The 21,419-nt window shown below is 39.1% G+C and overlaps 1 protein-coding gene across 3 annotated transcripts; it reads right to left on the reverse strand.

Annotated features, from left to right (window-relative positions):
- Positions 1 to 5,781: 5,781 nt before the first annotated feature.
- On the reverse strand, positions 5,782 to 20,597 carry nadkb (NAD kinase b). 3 transcript variants are annotated; one of them, XM_078264174.1, is made up of 13 exons: positions 20,412 to 20,597; positions 18,122 to 18,235; positions 17,437 to 17,724; positions 17,242 to 17,325; positions 16,579 to 16,708; positions 15,563 to 15,671; positions 14,847 to 14,932; positions 13,654 to 13,756; positions 13,304 to 13,482; positions 9,271 to 9,370; positions 8,990 to 9,147; positions 8,061 to 8,143; positions 5,782 to 7,958 (listed from the first exon to the last, which is right to left on the reverse strand). In XM_078264174.1, exons 3-13 carry the CDS (start codon positions 17,721 to 17,723, stop codon positions 7,799 to 7,801), a joined length of 1,479 nt encoding a protein of 492 aa, XP_078120300.1. In that variant the 5' UTR covers position 17,724; positions 18,122 to 18,235; positions 20,412 to 20,597; the 3' UTR covers positions 5,782 to 7,798. The 3 variants fall into 3 exon arrangements, with proteins under 3 accessions (XP_078120300.1, XP_078120299.1, XP_078120301.1); XM_078264173.1 differs by lacking the exon at positions 18,122 to 18,235; XM_078264175.1 differs by lacking the exons at positions 18,122 to 18,235; positions 20,412 to 20,597 and adding an exon at positions 20,313 to 20,393.
- Positions 20,598 to 21,419: the final 822 nt, after the last annotated feature.

The following is a 21,419-nucleotide window of genomic DNA, read 5'->3' on the forward strand; positions in this document are numbered from 1 at the left end:
GAACAGTACTGGGATAGACACGATGAAAAGTAAACGGCTACAACAATGGGGGGGGGTCCTAAAAGAAGCCTTATTGTGGATCTTATTCCTCCCACCCAAATGTTATTTATGTAAAAGTGAAAACTGCCACTGACATGTTTGCCTGAGGAAGTTCTCAACAAAAAAATCAAACCAACAAACAGCTGATAGAGTTTTCATTTTTTTTGTCTTTTTCATTTCTGGTTTCACATCTCAAGTTTCTTTTTGACATTTCAACAAAAAAAGGGTTTATTTTTGTCCCCTCTCTTTGTTACATTTGCATGTGAGGTCAAAGCGAACCAGTAAGCGAAGACATGCTGGTTTCTTTGTCCCTTTTTTGTCGTCTTTGAGCTCCATGTTGTTGGTACAATCACATTAGCGAGAGCCCCCATTCTTTCACCTGTTGTTGGTGTTTTGGTGAGACAGTCTGATAGCTTTCTCAGGCAGCCCTTAAAGCAAAGTAACCCGCTTTGAAACCTGAACCAAGCCGGATGGACCAAATCCTGTAGTTCACTCGAAGAAACCTAAAAATCGACCATGATGTGGCTGGATGGAGTATTATGAAAGCAGAGTAGCACGGCTCCTTGAAGTACTTGCCATTTTCAGTAAGGAAAAAAAATGTCTTTTTTTTTTTTAATGGCTGATGATCATAGTGCAATCCTCTACACAGTCTGAAGTAGTTCATGTTTAATAATGTGGGACTCATCTTTAAGAGTAAATTTGAGCAACTGGGATACAGCTAGCATACTTCTTTTAAGATTGCGGCATTTGTTGTAAAACAAAAGCTAGAATATGCTACATTCACTGATTAACTGTCTATTTGCAAACAGAACCAGATATAAAGTAAACTAGTGCCAAACACAACTAATAATGATGTTATGCATGCTGATTTAAAATGGAGAGTTGAGTGTAAGAACGAGGGGTACGTTTTTGTTCATTTTGTAACCGCAGTGTCAAACTCCTCAAAACGTTTGCATCTTTGAAAAAATAAATAAAGCACAGCACAAAGTTATAAGTGTGTAGCTAAACAAAGATTTTGGTCTCAATGAAACCGTTTAAAGGTGTTAGCACTAGACTCCCATCCAAACCAGTTCTGTCTAGTCTTGCACAAGCTGTCGTGTGAAAATGGTGGTACTGGTCCACTAACCAGACCACAGTTTCATTTTCAATCAAAGCCCAGTAGCTGGCGGCCGTGGTCCAAACTGTTCCTTCACGTTATCTTCTGGCTAGAAATGTCTTAGATGCTTTTTTTTAGTCATAGCCAGGATTATATAGTATAAAAAATAGAAATGTATCATTTATATATGGATTCTATTGATATATTAACTATATATAATAATTGCAGTCTAAAAACTATAAAACAACTTTTTTCCTTTTTTATTTTGTTTTTGGAGGTATAATTTGTATTCTGCAGATTTTTGTTTTTGTACGATCATAAAGAGCAAATTTATTATTTAAAGGTAAAATCTGGGATTAGAAAACAGTGGTAATTTATTAAACATTTTTCTGTATTTCCTTTTTTACATTTGTCACCGTAACATCTGGTTGGTTTTTTTTCCAACAAGATTTCTCTCACTAACACATGGTCAGTCATTAACCCGAGTTTATAAAGCCAGTGGATTGTGTAACACTGCTGGTTCCCACTTAATCTGACGTGACAAAAACTCCCCACAGTGAAACAGTATCTTAATATATTTCTCACAGCTTTCTGTACAGTTATTTGTTTTGCCTAAAAATGTATTCATTTAGACTGTATTTCGTCTTTTGTTCTGTCTCCTGTTATTCCACTGAGGTTTGTAACTCTTTCTAACTCACACCTCCATGTTGTTTCTTTTCTTATATAGCTGGGTTTTTTTCTTCCCCAAACGGGCAAAGTGCATCTCTGTGTCCTGAGTTGCCAGTCGCTGTACTCAATATTTGCATAACCATTTCACAAAAGAGAATAAAAAGATTCTCCCAATTGTTCTTGACTGTTGCACAGTATCGGTTTGTTGTATATTGTAGTATTATTACTCTCTATGCTGCTGCTTCTCATCGAACATTTATTGGAGAATTAAAAAGTGACATTGTAAAACATCTATGTTTTATATCTGGTCAAAAAATCTGGTCTTTTGATCACCTAGTTGTCCACATTTGGATCAATATCATTCTGAAGACGGTCTCATGCAATATTGGAGTATAATTTAATAAAACTGGATGTCTGGAAATATATCTGTATCTTATCATTGCAATAAAAATATAGAAAGCACACAAGTTTTGTCATATTTTCCTGTAATGTATCTTTTCTTGGCAGTGTTCTGATCATTGGTGAGACAAAACGCAGTATGCAACAAAACATCGTCCTGTTTTTGTTTAAATGAATATCTGTTTAAAAATACTATAATCTGAGATACAGAGGTTCACAAAGACCCTAAACTTTGTGAACAGTTAGTACTGACCTGCTGCAGTCATTTCAACTATATTAATGTAAGTTTAAAACTGTTAATATATAATGAAAATGATAGTTTCTTCAAAGATTTCTATTAGAAGTATTAATAAATAACTCCAAAAAGTACTGTAATATATAGCTGAAACTAACAATTGTTTTTGTTAATAATTAAGGATCCATTTTTCAATTAATCACATTTTTGTTTATTAAATGACAGCAACTACTTAAACATAAAAGTGGCAAATCCTAAAACTAGCAAATTTTAACTTATGGTAAGGTATATCAAAAAGGCATGGTAGCATAGTATATCATACAGTATGTCATTAAAAGGATGTCATATGTCATAAAAAGGCCAAAAAAAACGTTTAGTAAAGTATAATATATCATCAAAATCTCATTAAACAGACAGTATAGTGTGTCATAAAAATCTCATAAGAAAGTCACAGTATAGTATGTCATAAGTTATAAAATATGTCATAAAACTATCATAAAAAAGTCATTAAAAAGTCATAGTATAGTGTGTCATAAAAAGGTATAGTATCTCATAAAAATGTCATAAAATATTTCATAGTATGTCATAAAAAGTCATAGTATAATGTGTCATAAAAAGTCAAAGTATAGTATGTCACAAATAAGTCATAAAAGTCATAGTACAGTATGTCTAAAAAAGTCATAAAAAGTCATAGTATAGAATGTCAAAAAAGTCATGAAGTCATAGTATTGTATGTCATAAAAATCGCATTAAAAATGTCATAATATAGTTTGTCATTAAAAAGTCATAAACATTCATAGTATAGTAAGTCATAAAAAAGTTATAGTATGTCATCAAAGTCATAAAAGTCATAGTATAGTATGTCATAGAATTGTCATAGTATGTCAAAAAAGACACAAAACGTCATAGTATAGTATGTTGAAAAAAAGTAATTAAAAAGTCATAGTATAGTATGTCGAAAAAGTCATAGTATAGCATATCAAAAAAGTCATAAAAAGTCATAGTATAGCATATCAAAAAAGTCATCAAAAGTCATAGTAAAGTATTTTGAAAAAAATCATAAAAAAGTCATAGTATAGTATGTCAAAAAAGTCATTAAAAAGTCATAGTATAGTATGTCGGAAAAAAAAGTCATAGTACAGTATGTCGAAAAAAAGTCATAAAGTCATAGTATAGTATGTCAAAAAAGTCATAAAAAGCCATAAAAAAGTCATTTTATAGTATGTCGAAAGAAGTCCTAGTATAGTATATCGGAAAAGAATCATAAAAAGTCATAGTATAGCATGTCAAAAAAAGTCATAAAAAAGTCATAGTATAGTATGTCTCAAATAAGTCATTGTGACGGCCCTGGGCATTTTGTGCATGTGTACTGTGGTTTGTCTTGTTAACTTGCAGGTGTAGCGGAGGCAATAATGAGATGACTGTGATCACCTGGCCGGTCCTCCCAGATAATTTAACCCCGCCTGCCCCGAGACCCGTCGGCCGCATTCTCCCGACTGCACACCGACGTGTTTTCTCTCTTTTTGAGTTTTCTCTTTGTTAACTACTGACAACATGCAACTCACACTCTCCATTACAGCCATACACCTTCATTCATCACTGATACTGTGCATCTCCCTCTTTTGTTGTGGCCTGTCAGCCGGTCTTAACAGTGATAAAAAGTCATAGTACAGTATGTCATAAAAAGTAATTAAAAAGTCATAGTATACTATGTCGAAAAAAGTAATTAAAAAGTAATAGTATAGTATGTCGAAAAAAAGTCATAAAAAGTCATAGTATAGTATGTCAAAAAAAAGTCATACTATGAAGAGTTGAACCCTAAACCTCCAATCTTCACTTTATTTCTAGCAGCTTATCTCACTGAGCTATTTGTGAAGCGCATTTGTTGCCAGTTCCGGCATTGATGTATTATTATCATTACAGAAGACAAAAAAAGCCATAGTATACTATGTCAGAAAAAAGTCATATTATAGTATGTCAGAAAAAAGTCATAGTATTGTATGTCGAAAAAAGTCATAGTATGTCAAAAATACTCATACTATGTTGAAGAGTTGAACCCTAAAACTCCAAGCTTGACCTTATCTCTAGCAGTTTATCTCACTTTGCTATTTGTGAAGCACATCAGCTATTGGTTTCGGCGTTGATTTATTGTTTACATTACAGAAGCCAAAAAAAGCCATAGTATAGTATGTCGAAAAAAGAAAAAAAAAAGTCAAAGTATAGTATGTCACAAATAAGTCATAAAAAGTCATAGAACAGTATGTAGAAAAAAGTCATTAAAGATTCATAGTACAGTATGTCAAAAAAAGTCAGAAAAAAGTCATATTATAGTATGTCAGAAAAAAGTCAAAAAGTTATAGTACAGTATGTCGAAAAAAGCCATTAAAAAGTCATAGTATAGTATGTTGAAAAAAGTCATAAAAAAGTCATAGTATAGCAAGTCAAAAAAGTCATTAAAAAGTCATAGTAAAGTATGTCGGAAAAAAATCATAAAAAAGTCATAGTATGTCATACTATGTTGAAGAGTTGAACCATGAATCTCCAAACTTCACTTCTCCAGCAGCTTATCTCACCGAGCTACACTGATTTATTGTTTACATTATGGAAGCTAAATGAAGTCATATTATAGTATGTCGGAAAAAGTCATTAAAAAGTTATAGTATAGTATGTCGAAAAAAGTCATAAAAAGTCATAGTATAGTATATCAGAAAAAAATCATAAAAAGTCATAGTATAGTATGTCGAAAAAAAGTCATAAAAAAGTCATAGTATAGTATATCAGAAAAAAGTCAGAAAAAGTCATAGTATAGTATGTCATAAAAAGTCAAAGTATAGTATGTCACAAATAAGTCATAAAAAGTCATAGTACAGTATGTCGAAAAAAGCCATTAAAAAATAATAGTATAGTATGTCAGAAAAAAGTCTGAAAAAGTCACAGTATAGTATGTCGAAAAAAGTCATAGTATGGCTATAAAGAAACTCATAGTATATCATAAAAAAATCATTTAAAAAAATGGCCCGTCACAAGGTCAACAAGGTTATAGACTCGTCTGTAGTTAGACACCAGGATGTCCACAGGTCCAGAAACAATCTTAAAATGTTTATACAAAAACTATCAGTAATAAAATAAGAGTAACATCACCATTTATGTTTTAAAGTAATTCCAGGTTACTGAAACAACTTTTTTAAGTAAGGGATTAGCCCACCCATCCATTCCTGCAGATTATATTTTGAAAGGTCAGTACCTCAGTTGATTTTCATATTGTCCAATAAGATTTTGTTTTGTTGTAGCTGATGACTCAGAAAGTTTGGCTTCACACAAAGATCAGACTGATGAAAAGAAGTTAGTGAGTGTCTGCAGCTTTATTTTTCTACTTTTTTCACATTGACAGTACAGGTGCTGGTCATATAATTAGAATATCATGAAAAAGTTGATTTATGTCAGTAATTCCATTCAAAAAGTGAAATTTGTATATTATATTCATTCATCACACACACAGAGTGATATATTTCAAATGTTCATTTCTTTTAATTGTGATGATCATAACTGACAACTAATGAAAATCCCAAATTCAGTATCTCCAAAAATTAGAATATTACTTAAGACCAATACAAAAAAGGATTTTTTAGAAATGTTGGCCAACTGAAAAGTATAAACATGAAAAGTATGAGCATGTACAGCACTCAATACTTAGTCAGCGCTCCTTTTGCCTGAATTAACTGCAGCAATGTGGCGTGGCATGGAGTCGATCAGTCAGTGGCACTGCTCTGGTGTTATGAGAGCCCAGGTTGCTCTGATAGTGGCCTTCAGCTCTTCTGCATTGTTGGGTCTGTCGCATCGCATCATCCTCTTCACAATACCCCATAGATTTTCTATAGGGTAAAGGTCAGGCGAGTTTGCTGGCCAATTAAGAAAAGGGATACCATGGTCCTTAAACCAGGTACTGGTAGCTTTGGCACTGTGTGTAGGTGCCAAGTCCCGTTGGAAAATGAAATCTGCATCTCCATAAAGTTGGTCAGCAGCAGGAAGCATGAAGTGCTCTAAAACTTTGGACCACTCAGCAGCAGTCCAGTCCTTTTTGTCTTTAGCCCAGGCGAGACGCTTCTGACGCTGTGTCTTGCTCAGGAGTGGCTCGACACAAGGACTGCAACAGCTGAAACCCGTGTCTTGCATACGTCTGTGCGTGGTGGTTCTTGAAGCACTGACTCCAGCTGCAGTCCACTCTTTGTGAATCTCCCCCACATTTTTTAATGGGTTTTGTTTCACAATCCTCTCCAGGGTGCGGTTATCCCTATTGCTTGTACACGTTTTTCTACCACAGCTTTTCCTTCCCTTCGCCTCTCTATTAACGTGCTTGGACACAGAGCTCTGTGAACAGCCAGTCTCTTTAGCAATGACCTTTTGTGTCTTGCCCTCCTTGTGCAGAAGGTGTCAATGGTCATCTTTTGGACAGCTGTCCAGTCAGCAGTCTTCTCCATGATTGTGTAGCCTACAGAACTAGACTGAGAGACCATTTAAAGGTCTTTGCAGGTGTTTTGAGTTAATTAGCTGATTAGAGTGTAGCACCAGGTGTCTTCAATATTCAACCTTGTCACAATATTCTAATTTTCTGAGATACTGAATTTGGGGTTTTCATTAGTTGTCAGTTATAATCATCAAAATTAAAAGAAATAAACACTTAATATATATAAAATATATCAGTCTGTGTGGAATGAATGTATACATTATACAAGTTTCACTTTTTGAATGGAATTACTGAAATAAATCAACTTTTTCATGATATTCTAATTATATGACCAGCATCTGTATATGAAAGCAACATGACTAGTGTAAGTTTCTCCAACTATTTCTATTTTGTTTTGTTCGACAACATGCAATCTGACTTGTAGAATTTAACTTGGACATAACAGTTACTGCTAGAATGTACAGAAAGTAGGCTTTGAATTGCACAATATGTGTTTTGTACAGAACAATTACACACAGTAGTCTTTGGCTGACTCAGTAATAGAAACTCAGTTGTAAGTCTTTTTTATCCTCCAATTTATATAAATATCACATACATATGACATTATATACATATATGCTTCAATCCTGTATGTACAAATTTACATTTATAGTCCTTTTTCTTATCTATTAGTGTTTCTTACCTATAATCCTAAATGACAGATTGTGTTTGTACAGGAATGTAATGAGATGCTTTTTCAAATGCATAAAATACTGTATACACAATATGCTCATTAAACATGCTATTCAAAGGACTAATGTAATAGTAATGTGGCTCTGACCCCCCTCACTGTCACACACACAGCTGTTGTGGAAAGCGTTGACTTGAGTGTAGGTCAGAAAAAGCAACCGCCGACTCAGTTTTCGGTGTCTGACGAGTCCGAGATGTCCGCCAGTCGCTCTTGCCTCTTGCGTACGTTCCAGTGCAAACACTGAGCCAGGCTTTCAAACCAGTCATACACCAGGTCATGGCAACAGATAGAGGGCACTGGGTAACAAGATGTAGTAATCTTGATGCTGTTGGGAGAGAAAAGGCGAACGCAAATTAATCCTAAAATGGAAAAATAAATCTGCATGATGAAACGGCAACTGATAATGATGAAGTTAAAAGAACTTTACCAGTCTCCATGCTGGATCTCCTGTCTTTTCCTACCATCAAACGACACCCAGGCAGTGTTCCTGGCATCAGGGGACAGGGTGATCTGATTTAGGGGAAAAGAGGACAGACAGTCAGTTTCCAAGCTACAGTTATGAGTTATACACACCAGACCAACAGTGCCATCCACGGAGCCATGTTGCTAGCATGGCTAAAATGTTTCTAGGTGAATATAAAAGGTAGAAAATGCCTTAGTACGGAAATTTGTTGGCAAACTGAAAAAAAAGTCCTTAGCCCTGGTACAGAATGACACCATCAATGTGAGAGCAAAGGTACGGTGCAGCAGTCAAACATTGACAGGGATTGATGGATATGTCATAACACAATCATGACATAAAAGATAAGGAGGCAAATAATAACCAGGAGTGTTTTTTAAGGATTTCAATTAGTTTACTGGTAAACTGTCAGGCAGCACCATCGTTAAAAAAACAAATGAGAGAATATGATTTGGAAAAATTATCCTTCGAGTAGAGTTTTTAGATAGAGTTTCAGATATTCCGGTATATCGGCCATTATATTTAAAAAATAATAATCCAGAAACGCAAACAAAACATAAACAGATTTCCCTAACATTAGTTATTTGTAGTTATTTAGGAGTCCTCACTAAAATAATAGGATAGGGACAGGGACGTTGTAGAGTGCCCTCTGGTGGACAAACTATGCAACGCCAACACTGATAACATGGTTGAAGGTTGTTTTGTCCGTTTTTTTTTTTTTTTTTTTTTAAATATTTATTTATCAGACAGAAAAAAAAAAAGAAATATTCATTTATCGGCCATTATAAATGCCGATACCGATAGTTTGGAAAATGCCTAATATCGGCCCGCCGATATATCGGTCGGGCTCTAATTTGCACCAAGCTCAGTCTAGCCTCCTTCCCCTTCATTTTTACCATGAGCTCCACCCCAGCAGGGACCACGATGGGCCTGAAGGAGAGCGAGTGTGGGCAGATGGGCGTGACCATGATGGCGGGTACATTGGGGTGGATCATGGAGGCTCCTGCTGCGGCTGCATATGCTGTGCTGCCTGTAGGTGTGGACACAATCACACCTGGAGGACAGAGAGAGAGAGGGGAGAGGATTTAGCATATTTACAGAATTAATTCACCATATCGACGAGTTAAGACAATAGAGTGACATTACATGACAGGACGAAGAGTATGACTGCTCTTACCGTCTCCCTGCACTGAGGTTATGAGCCGTCCATCGAGGTACAAGTCCACATTGGACAGGTAGGAGGATGGGCCTCGGTCCACCACCACCTCATTCAACACCTGAAAACACACAGACCAAAGTTAATATTAGAAGGCACTCAGACGCTGCACAATCTTTCAATTTGACTCTGAATCGGTATCAAAATGGTGACACATACTTAAACATATGACCATGTTGATTTTGCAGAAAACCTAAATCCTCTTTGGGAATATTATTTGTACAAGCAAAATCAGACTCGTGACCATTTAAATTAATCCTGTTATTGTAGTGCCATCTATAGGCCCAATGCCATACATGTTTTGATGCGTTTGGGAGCAATATATATGTGTGAATTTGGCAAGCAATAACAGGAAAATGTTAAAATTAAATATGTTTTTAACCGAATATGCCGAAGATTGGATGCAAAGTATAGAAAAGGAGTGCTGGCAAAAATGAATGTGGAGAAAAATCTGTTCATGTAGGAATGGGATGGAACTTAACCGAAGTTTGGTAAAGACTGTGTCAAATGTAAAGTGCTTCATTAATGGCCACATGGTGTCTCTATCCACAACAAAAACTCATCCAGAGACATCTAGCTAACAAACAAGCAAACAACTTTCAATACACCCTCTCTGGCAAAGATGATATGGCAAAATAACCGCACTGCTGTTGCTATATATTGTGAAAAAGCTCTGACTATACAATGGGGCGGTCTTCAATGTAATACCGTCTTTTTAGAGAATATGAAATAAATGTAATCTCTTCACTCAATAAAAACAATAAATCAGCCAGCAACAGACGCAGTTACAGTGCATTACATTCCCACATTACAGGAGGAAATTACAAGCAGACAGAAACTGCCGGTGTGCAGACAAGCAGCACACAAATCATGTGTCCACACTTCACAGTACTGCAGCGCTGAGCAGTGATGTCTGGCTGATACACTGACATCAGAGCTTAGCGCAGAGCAGACATCCTGCTGGATGCAGCAGAAGTGATGTAATGTGAGGTCAAACTCAAGTTCAGAGACCAGAACGATCCGTCACTGTCTTTTATCCATGAGACAGGAAAGAGGGAGAGCTGCACTTAAAATGACAAACTGCAGCAGTGTGTGTGTGTGTGTGTGTGTGACTGCAACAGTGAGGCATGTTGTTTATTTACAGAGTGTGTCAGACCAAGAGCGTCAGAGCTCATTAAATATCCATTCGGGGTTGACTGCGTTATTGACGTCGTGGTCTCCATGGCAACTGGCTCAACAGAACTTCATACACATCCTACTGTTTCTCTCCCATATCTGCACCCAGCAGATGTATTATGACTGTCTGAATGAAGCTTGTACACATGTACGAACGGACAAACACACCCAGGATGAAAAAGGGAAACTAGGAACGAATGAACACACACACACACACACACACACACACACACACACACCTACCTTTATGGGCTTACAGCATGCTTTTCGTGGTGTGATCCAATACAGTCACACAAACCCTTTTCGACCAAGAACTTAGAATCAGAGAAACTCAACTAGGAACTTTAAACATCCTGGTTTGCATTTCCACTTCATCTGAAGCACCATGAATATTAAGCACATTAGTCCAACCAGATCTTTACTCTCGCAAGGATCCTGGAGGGAGCCTGGGAGTATGCCCAACCAGTCTACATGTGTTTTGTGGATCTGGAGAAGGCGTATGACCGGGTGCCCCGGGAGATACTGTGGGAGGTGCTGCGGGAGTACAGGGTGAGGGGGTCCCTTCTCAGGGCCATCCAATCTCTGTACGACCAAAGCGAGAGCTGTGTCCGGGTTCTCGGCAGTAAGTCGGACTCGTTTCAGGTGAGAGTTGGCCTCCGCCAGGGCTGCGCTTTGTCACCAATCCTGTTTGTAGTATTTATGGACAGGATATCGAGGCGTAGTCGGGGTGGAGAGGGGTTGCAGTTCGGTGGGCTGGGGATCTCATCGCTGCTTTTGCAGATGATGTGGTCCTGATGGCATCATCGGCCTGTGACCTTCAGCACTCACTGGATCGGTTCGCAGCCGAGTGTGAAGCGGCTGGGATGAGGATCAGCACCTCTAAATCGGAGGCCATGGTTCTCAGCAGGAAACCGATGGAGTGCCTTCTCCAGGTAGGGAATGAGTCCTTACCCCAAGTGAAGGAGTTCAAGTACCTTGGGGTCTTGTTCGCGAGTGAGGGGACAATGGAGCGGGAGATTGGTCGGAGAATCGGCACAGCAGGTGCGGTATTACATTCAATTTATCGCACCGTTATGACGAAAAGAGAGCTGAGCCAGAAGGCAAAGCTCTCAATCTACCGGTCAGTTTTTGTTCCTACCCTCACCTATGGTCATGAAGGCTGGGTCATGACCGAAAGAACAAGATCCAGGGTACAAGCGGCCGAAATGGGTTTCCTCAGGAGGGTAGCTGGCGTCTCCCTTAGAGATAGGGTGAGAAGCTCAGTTATCCGTGAGGAGCTCGGAGTAGAGCCGCTGCTCCTTTGCGTCGAAAGGAGCCAGTTGAGGTGGTTCGGGCATCTGGTAAGGATGCCCCCTGGGCGCCTCCCTAGGGAGGTGTTCCAGGCACGTCCAGCTGGGAGGAGGCCTCGGGGGAGACCCAGGACTAGGTGGAGGGATTATATCTCTAACCTGGCCTGGGAACGCCTCGGGATCCCCCAGTCGGAGCTGGTTAATGTGGCCCGGGAAAGGGAAGTTTGGGGTCCCCTGCTGGAGCTGCTACCCCCGCGACCCGACCCCGGATAAGCGGATGAAGATGGATGGATGGATGGAGTCCAACAAGTGATTAAAAAAGGAAAGCCTTTGAGAGGCAATTTTCACACACAACAAAACATTTATTTATTTTATATCTTTACGGTTGTGTGACTCTGATGTTTCAGCGTATCATGAATGAATGGCGCGGAGACACGCAGAGGTGCAAATTAACGTTTGTTTGTCTCTCGCTTGCTTTACTCTGAGCTTGTTCTTATACATACTCTCTCTTCATCTTACTTTCTTTTTAGACCAGTCAAAGAATGTAAATAACTATATTCATATAGCGCTTTTCTAGTCGTAAAAACTACTCAAAGTGTGTTACATAGTACAGGCACCATTCACACACATACATTCATACACTGGCCGAGGCTGCCATACAAGGTGCCGCATGCTCATCAAATAAACATTGACACAACACACTGAACGTTGGCGCAAGGACTTCATGGACTTGTTATCTATGGAACAGGCTGCTTTAACTCTGCAAGAGTCCTATAGGCAGGACGGCACTCAAGGTCCCTGGAACATTATTCGATCATATCTTGACAAAGAATGTATCAGCTCTATGTAACTATTGTCTGGTTGTTAAACCGACTCGATAGAGGTTACAAAGAGCTACATTAGAAAACAATGTTAATAGTAATATAACAACAATAATGGAAAATGTATTACAGATTCTGTGAAATATTCGGCAACGCCCCCCCTCCCCTTATTATTTTGTCTTGTTTGGTTGTCTTGTGAAAAGAAAAAAAATGAAAAAGAAAAAATGGTAAACATTCACAAACATTAAAACACCGGTGGCGCAGGATCTGGAGCAATTTGGGGTTCTGTGTCTTGTCCACCTCGACATGGGACTGCATGGCCAGGGATCACACCACCGACCTTCCGATTGGTAGGTAAGGTCAATAAACTTCAGCAGAAATGCCTGACTGCCATTCTATATTGACTCTAAACTCACCCAGTACTTCCTTATGATGTGAATAAAGCTGCACATAAGTTGTAGCAACCAAAGGCAATAGTTTCTGGGCCTCAGAGCAAGGACTCTTTTAGCACCTAAACTTATGGCAGATACTATATTTAGTCCTCTGGTTAAAATACAGGTAGGATCCTGAAATGGTTCATGAGCCCCTGGAAAAACTTCCTGCAGTGAAAAGGGGGCTGCAATCTGCATCTTTACCCTGCTTTGTGTATTTTTTAGGCACTTGGTCTCTCTCCTCTCAACAAATAAACTTGTGCCTCTTTGTTCTCACCTGTAGCTGCAGTGTGACCTTGCCGGCCTCGCTGTTGGTGTGTCCATGAGGAAGGAGTCCGTTGTGTTCCTGCTGCAGCTGCTGTGGCTCTCTGCTGTACGACTCCTGACCTGTTCTCTGAAGCATGTCCTTCACCACCTTCACCTTAAGACGACTGCGCAGAGTGATGGCTGCATTGCCTGAAAACCCACATACAGTCATACGTGCAAACATAAGCACCCCCGTGGCATTCACATACACATATTCTACTTATTGTACAGATTGTGTCAAGAAGTTTGACCCTTCAGGAGAGAATGAGTGTTTACGTTAACATGCACTAGACCAATATTTCATGAAAAGCTCCTCTCTACCTTCAAACACTTTGGCCACTTCGGTCTTGTATGACTCAAATTTGAAGGGCGTCAAGAAACCCAGAGAGCCGAGGTGAAACGCCATAACCGGAGGGACGCTGCCCTACAGAAAAGAAAAACAGTCTGCACATAAAAATCTGTCTAACTCTCACCCCTCTCAGAACAGCAGAATCATGACCCAAAAACCCATCTGTTTACTAAACTACATGTAGACACAATACTGAGACAATCTGTAAACATTTGGAATTAAAAGATTGTATTACTATACTTTTTTTAATGTGTTAAAAATTGGTATATCTTAAAGAAATGTATTCACGAAATTGCTTATGATGAGCAATTGTACAGTGAACTTAATATTCAGGACACTTAAATACGAGCCTCTAATTTTAGAATCTCAGACAAAAATGCAGTTTTGAATTTAGGCTGTTACGCCAGTTGTTGTTTTTTGATCTTCAAATGCTGTTCAGCAATCCGACTATTTGACGTAAAGTGGCAACAATATACCAACACTATATAAAATATGGACATATCTCTGTGTCGTAACCCATAGGTTTCTTAAGAGCCGAAATGAAGCTCAAAGTGGGCGGCTCCCAGTGGCTCTAGCCGTCACCATCTTGGCAGTGCCTGACGTCGGCTAATCCAAAAATGGGCAAAAACGTGGAGCGTTGATGGAGCCAAGGTGGGCCGAATGAAGCGTACAGTTTGTAGCCAGTCTCAAGTAGCCACTCGATGAACTGCAGTTTTTAGCACTTCTGCATTGGCTTCATTTTTCAGCACCGCAGGACGCAACTTTAAAAAGCCAAATATTTTTATTAGTTTCACAGAAACTCATGACTTTGCGATTGTAGATTTGTCCCAAAAGACAAGAAATAATTTTTTTCATTTGATTTAAAGGGAATAAATACTAAGACATATGTAGTATAGTTTACCTTTTTTTAAATATTTTTGGGGGCTTTTTATGCATTTATATAAGGTAGTACAGATAAACCAGAAAGGCGAGAGAGCGCGAAAGAAAGGGTGCAGGTTGGATTTGAATCCGCACCTCTGCCAAGGATTCAGCCTAGATGGGGCGCACGCACTACCGAAAGAGCTAAAAAGTGTAATTCACACTTTAAAGTATTTTTGTGTAGTATACAATGTTTTAGGGTTAGTTCAGCTTGTCTGAAGTGATCAACCAATAAAAGTGTGATTACCTGGAAGAGAGAGGAGGCGTAGAGCAGAGTCCCATCTCCACCCAGACAGATGATCAGGTCTATGCAGTCAGAGATATCATCATAACCTGCAGGCAGACAAAAACACGGATAAACTCAATATATTGTTTTCATTTTAACAGCATTATACAAATATAATATTTAATGTATTTTTATTCAAGAATGTAAGAATGGCATTTTTTTAGATGTCAGCCAACATATGTGACCAGTAATGCATAATAAATTAAAACCAGACTGATATGCTAACCTAACAGGCAAATAGCAATAACATAAGACAATAAAATACTGTAGTAAAATACTGTCTATAGTATTAATGGGATCTAAACTAAACTTTGGCTGCAGAGGTAGAAATGAACATTTACGTTAAATACTGTACTCGAGTACAGGAAAGAAAATACTGATACCATTCTCAGGGAGACACAGTGAACACTAGATTCATCTCGACAGCTTTTGTTACTGGTTATTTAGCAAAATAAGATTTTATACTTGGAAACACCACAAAATCTATATACCACTTACATAAAGTCGTTAGAATGAGTACCTTTAGTTTTAGCATTTTACAGCTGAAATTTCTATTTTTAAGGGCATATTTTACATCACAGTATTAATACTTTTATTTCTGAAAAGGATATTATTACTTGACAAATGTATGCCATTAGTTCAGCATTAATGTTTGTGGTTTTATTGTTGGGTCTCACCCTCTCTGAAAGTGCAGAGCTGATTGCGGATGGAGCCAAACGCCTCATCCTTTGACAGCGTAGCATCATCTGCAACCCGGCGTTCCACGTACACCATCATCTGCTTCTCCTGATACACAACGACATGCTTAAGTGACAGCAGCCAAAACGAACATAGACATCTCTCAAAAGTACTCTTTCTGAAATGAAGTTGAGCGTACGCCAAACATGTGGGGTTTAATAGGTCACTGTTTGTATGGAATGTAAATACATGGGTTTACTGGGATTCTTTGACAGTCTTGTTACACAAAGGACAGCTTGTTTTGGAAACACGTGGCCGAAAGGTGTCGTAACTGCATAAGACCAGACTGTAACTTTTATCACCATGTCTGGTTCATTTCCTGGATTCTTATTGTTAGATGCTGCTCTTCAGTGTCACAAATGTTTCAGTGTACACTCGTTCTTCAGCAATATGGGGTTAGTTTACTAGCAGCAGAGGACAAAACTGTAACTGAAATCAATTGAATTGATAATCTGATATTTTTATTTTATACTTAAATACTAAACATGTTTTTGCTGAAAATTACACTTCCCCATTATGAGACGATGAGCTTCCTATAGCTACTGTAGCTGGATGTAGTGACTGTGTGTGCTATGATTCTGATCGGCACAAACTGAAACTCTACAAAAAGGAATAAAACAGCCTGCTGCACGCATGATCTACTTTTGCAACAATCCCACAGGGATCTTTCTCTTCCCTGGACAACTATGACCTGACTGAGATTTTTCTAGAAATATTTAAGACTTTTGTAAAATAAATGTTTTGGCAGAAAACTGGATTCTATGATTTTTCAGGCTTTTCAAGACATGCAGATACCCTGAAACCACAACTTTAGTGTCTCAAGACATCTGAAAGAATTTTTCAGATATCAAAGTCTGCCTCCTCAATCATACATTAACATTACAAAACATTCATCTCCAAAACATATATGATAACAAACATACAGTATGGTTTATTGATTCCTATTCTCCTGTACCTCCACTAGAAACCTGCAGATCTCTTTGAAAGGCTCGACGAGGCTCTCATCTCGGATTTTCCTGATGACAAGCACGTTGACAGGTGGTTTGTTCCAGGTGAGCCGCTGGCTGGCTGGGTCCTGGATGTGCCTGGGGCACAGAAACACACACACAAGTGAGTAAACAAACACACCATCGGTACCTGACTGTTACATTATCACTTTGTCTTGCCACTTTTCAGCTTGCTGGACAAGTTTCAAATAATGTCAACCTCATCTTCTGAGTGAAGTAAAAGGTAGATCTACAGCTGCAGTCATTCATTAACTTGTATGAAACTATGATGTTACGTCTGTAGGAGTAAGGTCCAAATTCCAAACATAAAAAATCTTTTTTTTCTCCTCTTTACCGTTTGTCTCTCTCCTCCTTTACGTGGCGGATCGCAGGCATTGTGCAGACAATTTTGTCTGTCTGTTTCCAGATCAAGTCCAAGGAAACACTCATGAGACCAGATGATAACAAGCATCTGTGGTCTGTTCTGTTAGCAATCCCATTTCATGTAACATCCAATCACACCATTCCCATTTTATCTTATCTCACACAGTTACACAAGCTTCGCTGTTCTGTTCTTCTGTGTAAATAGCATTCGCCAGTTTGTACATACAAAATTCGACCCTCACGCTTACATGACTGAAGTTGGGTTGGGAAGAATACAGGCTTTGGGTCCGAAGTGAGTGGCTGGATACGGTCCATGTAGAAAGTGGGCTCTCCTGTGAGGAGGTAAAAAGAGGAGGACAGGTCAAGACATTATCACAGCATGTCCCGGGCAACAGAGTTGTGGCAGTGGCACGGCAGACCAGCTGGCAACCTTCAGTGCAAACCTCTTAGGAGAGCTTTCCGCTGTGTCGCTCGTTGAGCCAGAGGGGTCCAAGTGCTCGTGTTGGCCTGGCAACCTCCGCCGCTCAACCTCCCAGTGCAGCTGTTCATGATCACCACCCCGTCGCTGCGACCTCGTCCCTTTACGCCGTCTCCTAGGTGACTTGGGCGGGTGCTCTCGGGGTTTGGAGGGCCTGGCTGACTCTGACAGCTGATCGGGGGGCGCTGAGGGTCGCACCATATCTGGCACTCCCAGAGACTCCGATGATGGACCGGTCTTTGAGTTCTCCATTCTGCAAGGATGCAACCATAGACTGTTAATATTAATGGACAGAGCATGTGTGACGTCACCCATTGGTTTATGGAGATCTGCTATGAGTCGTCAAGTTTGCCATTACGGGTGCAGCCATCCTGGTTGCGGATGCAACGATTTTAGACGAGAGGGAAGAGTGAGGGAGGAGCCACGTTAGGTTATACACTTTCACTGGCAATCACATCATAGCCATGGCCTAAAACACCCCCTGCTTTATCGCCGATTTTAAAATCGACGAGACCATAATTCAAAAAATGAACATCATTCTGTGTTGCAGAAGACTTAAAACTAGCGATTGAGACCATAAACTCATTATGAAAATGTTTATATCAGGTGAGAAGTGGGTCACTTTCTCATAGACTTCTACAGAAACCGACCTCCTTTTATAACCGCACGTGTCGCCCTCTGCTGGAATTCAGATAGAATGCAGGTTTAAGGCACTTTTGCAGCACTTCGCCGAACCGGATGCGTTGTCCATTAATATTACCAGTCTATGGATGCAACACAGAAACATCTGTTAAAGATATTTTGACAATTTAAAGCGTAGAAACAATCTATGAGATGATTCTATGAATAACAGAAAATTCTTAAGTTAGGCCTGTCGCAATTATTGCAATTGTAGTAATTATTAAAATTATTTCAGCTAACCAAGATCATTTTGCATAATCATTGGATTCCACAAACAAGGGACTTTAAGGCCAATGTTACAAATGCGGCAACAAATACAAAGTAAATAAGGTGCGTTTCCATTCACTGGGTAAATAAGGTGTCTACGTGAGCACAAGGTTCAATGTCAGAAAAAAAAACCATTGACAAAGAGAGCTTCTAGATCGTACTGCTGTACATATGAGACCGTATTTGTTGCTTACAAAGCAAGATGATGTAGCGGGGAATCTCTGCTTTACAGCAATGTGTTTGACAGCTCTGGGGATCTGGAGAGGTTTCAGTTTCTCTCTGGGTAAAGCCTGCATTAATGATGGCTTTGTGTTTGCCGTTGCATATTAACTTTTGAAAATTAAATCATGCCCCATTCTATATTAATTAACTGTCTTGAACCATGTTTCCATTACATTAGGTTGGCCTTAGTTTCACTTTGCCAGACCCCCCCCTCCAAAGCACGCTGAAGGAGGGTCTGGCTACTCCACATAACATTCGGGGATGGTAGGAAAACGTGCTCTGGTTTAATGGCATTTCTTTAAACCAATCAGAATCGTGTTGTGTGAGCGATTGGACAGATAGTCTAGTTAGCGGTCTCAAGTTACCCTGCAGAGATCTGAGGAATAGTCCTCATAAATCCACCAAATTTAAAATTCCAACACAAAGAAAGCGGAAGGAAACAGAGATTAAATAAATGGATCTGGCAGAATTTCCTGCAGCACCTGAGCAATCCGGGAAGTGGAATGCAAAGGATATAGACTAGGTTGGCCCATACAACAGCTGTAGAACAAGCTATTTAAAATACATCTGTGCAGCAGATCAAAAAGTGAAACATTGTTTGAGCCAACTATTTGAAGATGAATTGACACTCCTTTGCCAACATTTGCATAATATCTATGAGCATCCATTGAAATTAAAAGAATGGATTTAGGCCTAGTTGCAAAGCCAAACACAACAGCGCCACTCTGTGGCATAAAATTAACAGAAAAAGACAATTAAATCGTTATTTGCAATTATTTTTATGACAATTAATCGTCAACTAAACCAAAAATAAGACCTAACTTAAGAGCTGAATCAATTGGCCTATTACTTGAGTAGTCTGTTGCAACCTAGTGACCAACTACCATGTGAATATTACAATCGAAAAATATTTTTCAGTCACTAAAATACCAAACATTATCTGTAGCTTCTATATGAGAATTTGCAACTTTTCTATAATTGATATCTTTGAAAATTGAATATTTTTTTAATTTTAAACTGCTGAAAAATTACTTTAACGACTAACGTTAATCGCTTAACAAAATAGTTGGCGATTCATTTTCTGTAGATTGATTAGTCGACTAATAGTTGAGGCTCTACAGCTAGATAACACGAGTGTGTGTCTCCTTGGGTTCAATAGGGTTAATGTCAAACCTGGAGAAATAATCGATGGTTTAATCACTAAAATCGTTAGTATCAGTCTTACAGCAAACTGATATTGATTTGCTCCTAACGTTACTGTCTGCTACAAAACACAGTCAAACATGAATTGAACTATCTAGCTAGCCTGCCTGACTAATGAAATATGGGGGTGAGGGGGGATGAATCAAACCACGGACGTAAGCCAAGGTCTAACAGGTAACCTAGAACTTTCTTTTGAGCATTAACGTTATATTCACGACCAAATTAAGGTAAAACAAAATTCAATGTATTGATTACCAATTTGACCTTGGCCAAGCTTTGGTAAGATACGCGTATATTTACCACACCACACGTAAATAAGCAGCTAACTAACACCGGGGTGAAGTTAGTTTGATGTTTGACATTGTAGTTATCTATTGAAGGTAACGTTAACCTCCGCGAAAACCGACGAATGTCAAACATTAGCTAAACTAACTTCTCCTCGGTCTAACACAAAATCAACCGACTAACCGCTAGAAATGGCTCTCAGATAACCGTTGACTTGTTGACAGCGGACGTTACCTAGCAATAAGCTAAACTAGCTAACCTCTGGAAGAAACGAAGCCTTACTGTGTCAGAAAGAAGCAAACATCCTCATATTTCTACTACTTCATTAAGGACCGAGTGGGTTAAGACGCTACAAAAACGCGTAACGTTATTTAAAGACAGACAGCGCCGTCAAACTTGCAGCCATACAGTCTTGAAAAGCTGACAATACATGACCGAGGGGGAAGTGATGTTTCCAATGGACCGGAGTTCACTGCGGTCTGATCTCTGCGCAGGACCGGTGTTTACTTAAAGGAACAGCGCCATGTTTAGTGTCACGTCCACACTTCATTATACATCCATGATTTACACACGTTCTCTTAGAACCAATACATCCATGTTTACAAAGTGGCAGTGGCACCAAAATAACTGGGGTCCGTTTCAGAAAGCAGGTTTAGTGAAAACTCTGAGTTTGTTAACCCTGAGATGAGGGAAACTCTAGGTTTTCTGTTTCAGAAAGAGCTGTAACTTCACCTCAGTCAGTTACTATGATAACGGAGTCTGTGAACCTAACCTGGTCGGGAGCAGGTTTTCTTCAAGAAACCTCGAGTTTCTCTCAGTCTCTCCCAGTGTCAGAAACTCGAGGTTTCTTCTCTCTCATTTTCTCATTCATTCATTCAGCCTGTATCAGACGCATTTTAATGCAGTTTGTTATCTGCATGAATAAAAACTTGTTAGGCAGATTATAAAACGTTTTTTTCTCAAACATGTCATGTCCTTTTGTCGACGATCCCGTTGATGAAAAAGCTGTATACGTTTTATATATATATATATGTTAACTGTGATTAAATATGAAATTAATACACCGTTAATGCTTACGCATTGACTAGAGCAACAATTCTCTCCCACAACAATTATCCCTCTGTTGCAGCAGCAACCGCTGTCTTGCTTTTTTAACGAAATACATGTTCAAACTCGTTTGTGCGCATGAGTATTTCCGCCGACCCGTTTGTGTCCATGGTGAATCGTAGTATCATGGCTCCATTCATACTGGCTTTTTTAATTGTGGTGGTGCACGCGCGTGAACCTACT

The sequence above is a fragment of the Sander vitreus genome, chromosome 12 (assembly GCF_031162955.1).
Source record: "Sander vitreus isolate 19-12246 chromosome 12, sanVit1, whole genome shotgun sequence".
In the NCBI taxonomy this organism is placed as follows: domain Eukaryota; kingdom Metazoa; phylum Chordata; class Actinopteri; order Perciformes; family Percidae; genus Sander; species Sander vitreus.

Excerpts from the sequence above, each read along its gene's own strand:
- nadkb (XM_078264173.1), bottom strand. The coding sequence starts at position 17,723 with ATGGAGAACTCAAAGACCGGTCCATCATCGGAGTCTCTGGGAGTGCCA. Across the intron at positions 16,709-17,241 it reads CCCAACCCAACTTCAGTCAT|GCACATCCAGGACCCAGCCA; the intron begins GTAAGCGTGAGG and ends TCTGTGCCCCAG. Across the intron at positions 13,483-13,653 it reads AGTGGCCAAAGTGTTTGAAG|GCAATGCAGCCATCACTCTG; the intron begins GTAGAGAGGAGC and ends GTGGGTTTTCAG.